The sequence below is a fragment of the Siphateles boraxobius genome, unplaced genomic scaffold (assembly GCF_051911475.1).
Source record: "Siphateles boraxobius isolate OS27281-9 unplaced genomic scaffold, OSU_SipBor_1 66, whole genome shotgun sequence".
In the NCBI taxonomy this organism is placed as follows: Eukaryota; Metazoa; Chordata; class Actinopteri; order Cypriniformes; family Leuciscidae; genus Siphateles; species Siphateles boraxobius.
In genome coordinates this window covers 1,353,817-1,362,475 of record NW_027509193.1, presented here as the reverse complement: position 1 = coordinate 1,362,475, position 8,659 = coordinate 1,353,817, and the positions used below count along the sequence as shown (strand labels likewise).

At 37.4% G+C, this 8,659-nt stretch overlaps 1 protein-coding gene across 1 annotated transcript; it reads right to left on the bottom strand.

Moving 5' to 3' along the window:
• Window positions 1-2,944: 2,944 nt before the first annotated feature.
• LOC143721312 (tripartite motif-containing protein 16-like) lies at window positions 2,945-8,350 on the bottom strand. Its single transcript, XM_077211589.1, has 6 exons — window positions 7,644-8,350; window positions 6,428-6,523; window positions 6,099-6,332; window positions 4,577-4,736; window positions 4,104-4,151; window positions 2,945-3,861 (listed from the first exon to the last, which is right to left on the bottom strand). The coding sequence occupies exons 1-6, from the start codon at window positions 8,220-8,222 to the stop codon at window positions 3,347-3,349; spliced, it is 1,632 nt and encodes a 543-aa protein (XP_077067704.1). The 5' UTR covers window positions 8,223-8,350; the 3' UTR covers window positions 2,945-3,346.
• Window positions 8,351-8,659: the final 309 nt, after the last annotated feature.

Genomic DNA, 8,659 nt, shown 5'->3' with positions numbered 1-8,659 from the left:
TTCAACTTTAAGAACAAAAATGTAAACTATCCCAGCTATTTTATCCCATGCCTCGTTCTTTTGTAACTGGTCCCTATAAGCAAACAACGTCATATCATAAATAAGAAACCCAGCAACGGCGATTATTAGCTTCTCCTTCATTTTCTCTGAACTAATGTTTTGATAGGAACGAAAGTTTACATCGTATGTTTCTCTGGAATCAGCCAGCGCAGAGGACGTCTATATTCCGATTGATTGCTGGGGTTTTGCCGCTGCTTGCCGCTGAACCACGTCATAGCTCATTACCATAAAGTTGAGCTACTTTCAACTTTCTGATTGACGCTCAAAATGCCCAAAACGCGACGCTGCGTGATTTTACGCTCCTTGCAGCTGAGAGAAGCCAGCTTCCATTGAAAATTAAGCTTTGGAAGCTCAAGTCGGCGGCGGTGTGAACATACTGTTAAGTGACATCTTACCCATGCATTCACATTTTAATAATGGCAAGTGATCACTCCAGGGCGATCTACTACTGAGTTGTGTTGCTGGCATCTGTGGATTGTCGAGCTCAAACACTTTGCTCTGCTCTTGCTGCAATGTAAAAAGCGGCAATATGACTTATTTAAGCGGTTCTCTCTGGAAAATATTCTTACCGCTGTCTCTATACGAGCTGCCATCTTACCGACAACAGCTCGCTTTGAGTTTGACATATCGTGTGGTTCTGTGTGATTTGGACAACTTCCGGTTACACCCCTCTCTTGCAGTCGCAGACAGACCCATCTCCATGATTTACTCACCCTCAAGTCATCCTAGTGTATATGACATTCTTCTTTCATAAAAGTGCATCTCTCCATCATAAAGTGCATCTCTCCATCATAAAAGTGCATCTCTCAAATCATACAAGTGCATTTCTCCATCATAAAAGTGCATCTCTCCATCTTAAAAGTGCATCTATCCATCATGAAAGTGCATCTCTCCATCATAAAAGTGCATCTCTCCATCATAAAAGTGCATCTCTCCATCATAAAAAGTGCATCTCTCCATCATAAAAGTGCATCTCTCCATCATACAAGTGCATCTCTCCATCATAAAAGTGCATCTCTCCATCATAAAAGTGCATCTCTCCATCATAAAAGTGCATCTATTCATCATAAAAGTGCATCTCTCCATCATACAAGTGCATCTCTCCATCATAAAAGTGCATCTCTCCATCATAAAAGTGCATCTCTCCATCATAAAAGTGCACCTCTCTCCATTATAAAAGTGCATCTCTCCATCATAAAGTGCATCTCTCCATTATAAAAGTGCATCTCTCCATCATAAAAGTGCATCTATCCATCATAAAAGTGCATCTCTCTCCATTATAAAAGTGCTTCTCTCCATCATAAAAGTGCATCTCTCCATCATAAAAGTGCATCTCTCCATCATAAGTGCACCTCTCCATCATAAAAGTGCATCTATCATCATAAAAGTGCATCTCTCCATCATACAAGTGCATCTCTCCATTATAAAAGTGCATCTCTCCATTATAAAAGTGCATCTATCCATCATAAAAGTGCATCTCTCCATCATAAGTGCACCTCTCCATCATAAAAGTGCATCCATCATCATAAAAGTGCACCTCTCCATCATAAGTGCACCTCTCCATCATAAAAGTGCATCTATCATCATAAAAGTGCATCTCTCCATCATACAAGTGCATCTCTCATCATACAAGTGCATCTCTCCATTATAAAAGTGCATCTCTCCATTATAAAAGTGCATCTATCCATCATAAAAGTGCATCTCTCCATCATAAAAGTGCATCTCTCCATCATAAAAGTGCATCTATTCATCATAAAAGTGCATCTCTCCATCATAAGTGCACCTCTCCATCATAAAAGTGCATCTCTCCATCATAAAAGTGCATCTCTCCATCATAAAGTGCATCTCTCCATCATAAAAGTGCATCTCTCCATCATAAAAGTGCATCTCTCCATCATAAAAGTGCATCTCTCCATCATAAAAGTGCATCTCTCCATCATAAAGTGCTCCACACTGCTCTGGTGGGTTAATAAAGGCCTTCTGAAGCGATGCGTTCGTGTAAGAAAAATATTTTTGGGTGAACTAACCCTTTACAGTTTTTTTCGATTGCTAAACGACAGTGAGCACAACTGGAGCTACATGTGCAAAACTCTAACTACAGTCTGCACAGCACCAGTTCATGTGGACCAAACTCTAGTTCGTTTTTCATTGCTTGAACACAGTTTTCAAAACTCTACACATTTATCCAATGACTTTAACCACAACCTGCACAACACTGTGGATTTACAGCACTTTGTTCAAATGCTAACACACTGCTGTCAAAACTGTGAACCACACATTCAAAACAGAATAGATTTCAGCCTTGTGCCTTTCAAACACTGCTGATTGCAATTTCAGCTGAAAGGTTAAGCAGGTCTTGTTTGTTATTTGTTCGAATTACAGTATGTACTTTTAGTTTCTACCTTTTTCCCCCTCATTACTGTAATTCCGTAAATTACTACAGACTATTGAAGCAAACTGCTAATTTTCATTTACCTTAAATAATTATTATGTTCTAAAAATTTAAATAAATCATGACAAAGAATGTCACTCTTTTCTTTGAAGAAAATATTACTTTGTATGAAGTCACTGAAATTGTTCAAACTGTAAAGATGAAAATTTTGTATTTTCTGTATTGGTGTTTGATGCTAGTGTTTTTACTCTCAGTGTGTTCTGAGTGACAGTGTGTGTTATCTCAGTGAGGGTTGTGTAGTGTTTGGCTGCACTGAGCCTGTGTTGAGCATGTGTTAAGAGTTGTGTTGCTTGGAGTGAGTTTTGCAGGTGATGTGAACTGTTTAGCTCAGGTGACTGTTGGTAGTGCAGACTGTAGTTAGAGTTTTGCACATGTAACTCCAGTTGTGCTCAATGTTGTTTAGCAATCGAAAAAAACTGTAACTAGCAGAGCTTGTTTTGATTCAGTTTATTCGAAAATATGAATTGTGAATGATTCATCATTTTTTAATTATCACACACACACACACTGTTAACTGTTTATAATAAAATTATGAATAGCCTATATGTTTATGTATATGTTTAGTATGTATAGTGTGCCTTGAGACAATGAAAGCTCTGAAAAAAAAACAAATAAATGAGATTTTCATCAAACAGAGTTTGAGAAAAGCACACACACTGTTCTTACTGTCTCTATGAGGATTTCTTACACACATTTATTCTGTATAATTTCAGTGAAGTTCATCAGTCTTAATGTAATGAAGAGGAAATAAAAGTCTCTGTATCTCACTGTTACTGATTTATTGTGCAGCTCAAAGTATTATGGGTAAAATCTCTCTATATCTCTTCTGAAACATCAACACAGTTTCACTGATGATCCAGAATAAACAGTAAACCCAGGATAGAGCCGCTGAGTGAATGTGGTCTGGACTGTGTGGATGAGGCTCATTGTGTCAGAGACGCTGTAGAAGGACAGAGTTCCTGCACTGTGATCCACACACACTCCCATTCTTCTGCTGATGGACTTTACAGGGTGAGAAGTGTGTGTGTTATTGTGTCTGAATGTGTAACTGGAGGAAGAGCAGTCCAAACTCCAGGACTGATCATTACATCCAAACATACACTGATAACCCTGTCCCTTCCTGCTGATGCTCTTATATGACACTGATATACACACACGACTCCCAGTCCACTCAATCTCCCAGTAACAGCGTCCACGCACACTCTCTCTACACAACACCTGAGGATAATAATCAAATCTGTCTGGATGATCAGGATACGGCTGCTTTGTGTAAGTAATCACTCTGTTCCTCTCAGAGAGACGGAGGCGTTTATTCACTGTGTTCAGGTCCAGAGTCAGCTGATGGGAATCTGATGGAGAGAAAACACATCAGAAACAGGAATTATGAATCTGTCTGATCTTTTAATGAATCTGATCATGAATCAATGTTCAATGTATCATCAGTGTCTCAGTACAGATGACCAAACATCCTGAGCAAATCCTCATTTACATGATCAATTATAAAACTCTTCTATCATGATTTATTTCTCGTTCTACGGGAAAAAAATGAACACATTCAGTGAGGTTTTCTGCTTGTTTTCTAGTGACTCACATTGTAGGAAGTCGTTCCTGGTCTTGGGATTCATGTTGGGGAATGTGACTGTGGAAATAAACAGACATGAACAGTGTGAAAAAAAATGACAAGATAAAATACATTCATTTCTGACACATTTCTAATATAATGCTGTATGATATTAGATGATGGACTGATTTCTGAGAGAGATGAATAATCTCCAGGGGCTTCATTTGTAAAACACACACATCGGATTGATCCTAAACTCCATGAATATCATCCTACGTCATGAATACACAAGGGATATTTAGGGCTGTTCTGTGGATTTGATGCACTTGTTCACATTGCATTTGAATTTAAGCTGAACTGTGATTTATAAACTGTGATGCATTTAAGCATTTTTTCCTGCAAATGGACGTTTTATAGATCATAGTAATATTTCAGAAATGGTTGTACGTTCAGATTTAGGATCTTTCTCCACACGTCTGTATAAACGAGGCGCAGGACTTTACCTCCGTCTGAGATCTTCTTGATCTCCTCTTTGCAGAAATCCTCCAGTTTGTCTCTCAGCTGACGGACAGATTCTCTCATGCCATCAAAAGAGGAGAGAGAAGCGAAGGGAACGCCGGGTTCGTCTGTAGATTCAGGAGGTGCTGAGAGAGACTGGAAACTCTACAGAAAACAGAAATCAAAACTCATCATCTCCAAACTTCAGCCAATAACCTGCACTATATCAGATCTGTGCGGCTCTTGTAGACTTGACTTCTCTTCAGTGACTCGCTTCAATCCAGCACTTTCACACAATCAGCCATTCTTCTCATATTCAGCATTTAATGCTACAAACTCTAGTAAACTTAAGAGCAGATCAAATGTAATTCTTTTTAGACACTTAATTATTGTTCAATTATGTTTTTAATAAAATAATTATTTTAATTAAATTAATGTTGTTTAGTCTAAATTTATATTAAATGCAATTAGCTAATATTTTTAGAGAGCTTTTTGACCAACTTAATTAAGTATCTGTATATGTAATTTCATAATTAGTTCTATTGTCTTTGAAATATGGTTAAAGTCACTGCTGAATGAACTGACACACATTTATGATAAACTAAAATATACTCAATGTAATTTCTATTGAAAATTGTTTGTTTAATTTTAAATATAATGTTATAATTGAATAGCACACTGGAGTTTTAATTATAATCAAGTACTTTACATGTGCTTTAGTATGTTAGTTAACACATCAAAAATAAGTGCACTTCTTTAAAGCTTGAAAAAACGATTATAAAAAAAATGATTTCAAATGTACAAATTAAAACCTTTAATTTGACATTATTACAAAGTGCAATGTTTAAAAAGTCTACTTAAAGTGTTGGATGATAAAACATCTGCATGTTGAGAAGATTTGAGGAAAAGCAGCTCAAAGGCTACGAGTAGATTGACTATCATATGTAACGTTTGGCTGTTAGTGACACTGAAACTTCACAAGGACTCTTAAGGATCTCAAGGTCAGGTTTTGTTTGGTTTTATAAGCATTGCTAATATACAGCCTCACTTCCTGTCTGGAGACTTTGTGAACAAATTCATCAATGTGTTACAGGTAAACAGTTATGGAAATAAAAATCAATATTATCAACTTTGAAGATCACCTGACCCAAAATTGGTGCCAATTACTAAAAATATTTTAGTAGAAATAAAATATTTAATTAAAAAAAGGATGAAAAATCTAGTTGTCTGATTATGGATATCATCAAGTTCACTGATTTCATCAAGACAAAAGAAACCAGAAGGAAAAATGAGTAAATATTTAATAGTAAATGTCCCAGGGCTTTGTAAGTGCATCTCTTTAAACAGAAGATGATCAGATGAGCGTCTGACTGATGATTATATGATAACACAACACTCGACTGAATCTGACTGAATTCCTGACAACATCTCAGTCAACGGCTCATTCTGCTCTCATGAAATGTTTCTCTGTCATAGCTGGATCTTGCTCAAGTCCACTATGATCCTGTTCTCCTAGATCTCTGTTACCTGCAGGAACTGGATGTGATCTTGTGTGTGTGAAAGCTGCTCCAGCTCAGCGTCTCTCCTCCTCAGATCATTGATCTCCTGCTCCAGTCGCTCCAGTCGTCCTTCAGCTCGACTCACTGCAGTCTTTTCCTGATCTCTGATCCGCTGTGTGACCTCAGAGCGGCTTCTCTCAATGGAGCGGATGATCTCAGTGAAGATCTTCTCACTGTCCTCCACTGCTGTCTGTGCAGAGCGCTGTTACACACACATCACAATCACACATTTGCTTTAGCAGGACTGACAGAGTCCAAACTGAGACGTCTCAAACTTCTCTTCTTCTCCAGACTCACCTTATGAGACTTCACAGCCTCTCTCAGATGCTGAAGATCTTTCTGTCTCTGCTGGATTCTCTGACGGATCTTCATCTGTGTCTCCTTCAGCTGTTTCTGGAGGACAAACCAATGACAGCAAATGACAACTGAAATGTCAACATTATTTCATCAGTGCCCAGTTTTATATGAATACTTCACCCTTAAGTTTTAATTCTGTCATAATTTACTCTCCCTCATGTTGTTCCAAACCTGTATGACTTTCTCTCTATTGTGAGACACAACAGAAGATATTCTGAAGAATGTCTCAGCGGTTTACAGAGGCCAAATAAAATATGGTGACATGACAATAACATCAAACCTCATTGGTTCTTGCACGTCACAGTCACATCACTAAACATCATGATGTCATGACACAAACACCAGTGAAATTTGATGTTTTTGATGTCATCATATCTGATTTGAGCTCCACGTTCAATGACTCGATTTCATTTGTGAATCAAACTTTGACCCTTATAAAATATTTTTAAAAAGTGTACTTATTTTCGAAATAATATACTAATATAACTGAAATAAGTGTGAACTGAACGTAATGTTTTCAGACACGTAATTGCATGTTAAATGCTATTTAAAAAATGTATTATAGTTTAAATTTAAATTAATTAGCTGAACTTAAGAGTGACATATTGACCCACTTAAATAGTATTTAAGTAACCAATGTAATTTAATAATTCCATTGAGTTAAATTGAAATATTAAATATTATTAAAATGTGCTCTAAAATAAAACTTAAGTAAAACTTTTATTTTTATATTATCAAAAGTGTACTTTATAAAGTGTACTTATGAGACTGCTATGAAAATTGACACTCTTTCAGTGCACTTAAGTGGCCTTTCATTTAATTTAATATTATATTATCTGCAAGTGCAGTTTTTTTTAATATATACTTTTAATTTGAAGTACACTACAAGTGCATGTCAATACACTCAAGCGTACTTCTTTTTTTAACCACTAGTTGTTTTGATTACTTTTATGTTTTTTCTCTTTTTTGGAGCTCGAAACTTTTGAAACTCACTGACTTTCAATGTATAGACTAAAATATGAGACATTTTTCAAAATATCATCTTTTACATTCCACATAAGAAACTCAGTCAAACTGGTTTGGAACAACATGAGTAAATGAGTGAGTAAATGAAGACACTTTCATTTCTGCATGATCAATCCCTCTCAGTTCATACCTGTGTCTCTGTCCTCTGTGCTGCAGTTGATACAGTGTTGTGGTTTTTATGTTCATACTCTTTACACATTACACAAATGCACTGTTGATCAGTAATACAGAACATTTCTAGCTCTTTATCATGTTTACGGCAGATCATGTCCTGCAGTCGTCCAGTGGCATCAATCACTTTGTGTGGTTTGCGAGAGTGAAATTCCTCATGACGGTCAAAATGAGTTTGACAGTAAGATTCCTGACACACCAGACAGGACTTGACGGCTTTGTATTTTCTTCCAGTACAGACGTCACACTCCACATCTCCAGATCCAGCGTAACAGTCAGCAGGAAGTTTAGTCTTCTTCAGTTTCTCCACCAGTTCAGCCAGAATGGTGTTTTTAGCTAAAGCGGGTCTTGGACTGAAGGTCTGTCTGCACTGAGGGCAGCTGTAGACTCTCTTCTCATCCTCCTGATCCCAGCAGTCTGTAATACAGATCTTACAGTAACTGTGTCCACAGTGGAGAGTCACTGGATCCTTCAGGAGATCCAAACACACTGGACACATGAACTCATTCTGATCCACTGAAATTCTGTCTTCTGCCATTTTACCGCATGAATACAGAGACGCAAACACACAACAGATCAACAATACTTCAGTTTCTGTTTCCCTGAACTGAGGAGTTGAAATGGTTTCCTGCTTTTGTGTTTGTGTGACGTTAGTAAAACAGGAGTGTCTGTGAAGCAGCTTCCTTATTCCTGGTCAATGAGAGTCACTTTACTGCTGTGTTTATGTGCCCTAGTGGAGTCAAAAACATCGTAATTACGAGTTCCGAAAATGTGGTGTTTATACGTTTTGTAATAAAATAAAGAAGCAAGCACAGACAGAGTGTGTATCTTCTCTTTCTCTTTTACTCTCACTTCACTCCTCCTCCCCTCCTCTGTCATCTAGTGGCTACACAATAACTCTGCAGACGCAACATTTCCCCTTTCCTTTGAAGCGTTTTTAGTTAGGGTACTGTCTTAGAACATTACAGCACAATA

Excerpts from the sequence above, each read along its gene's own strand:
- LOC143721312 (XM_077211589.1), bottom strand. The coding sequence starts at position 8,222 with ATGGCAGAAGACAGAATTTCAGTGGATCAGAATGAGTTCATGTGTCCA. Across the intron at positions 6,524-7,643 it reads CACAGAGGACAGAGACACAG|AAACAGCTGAAGGAGACACA; the intron begins GTATGAACTGAG and ends TTTGTCCTCCAG. Across the intron at positions 3,862-4,103 it reads CAGGAACGACTTCCTACAAT|ATTCCCATCAGCTGACTCTG; the intron begins GTGAGTCACTAG and ends TCTCTCCATCAG.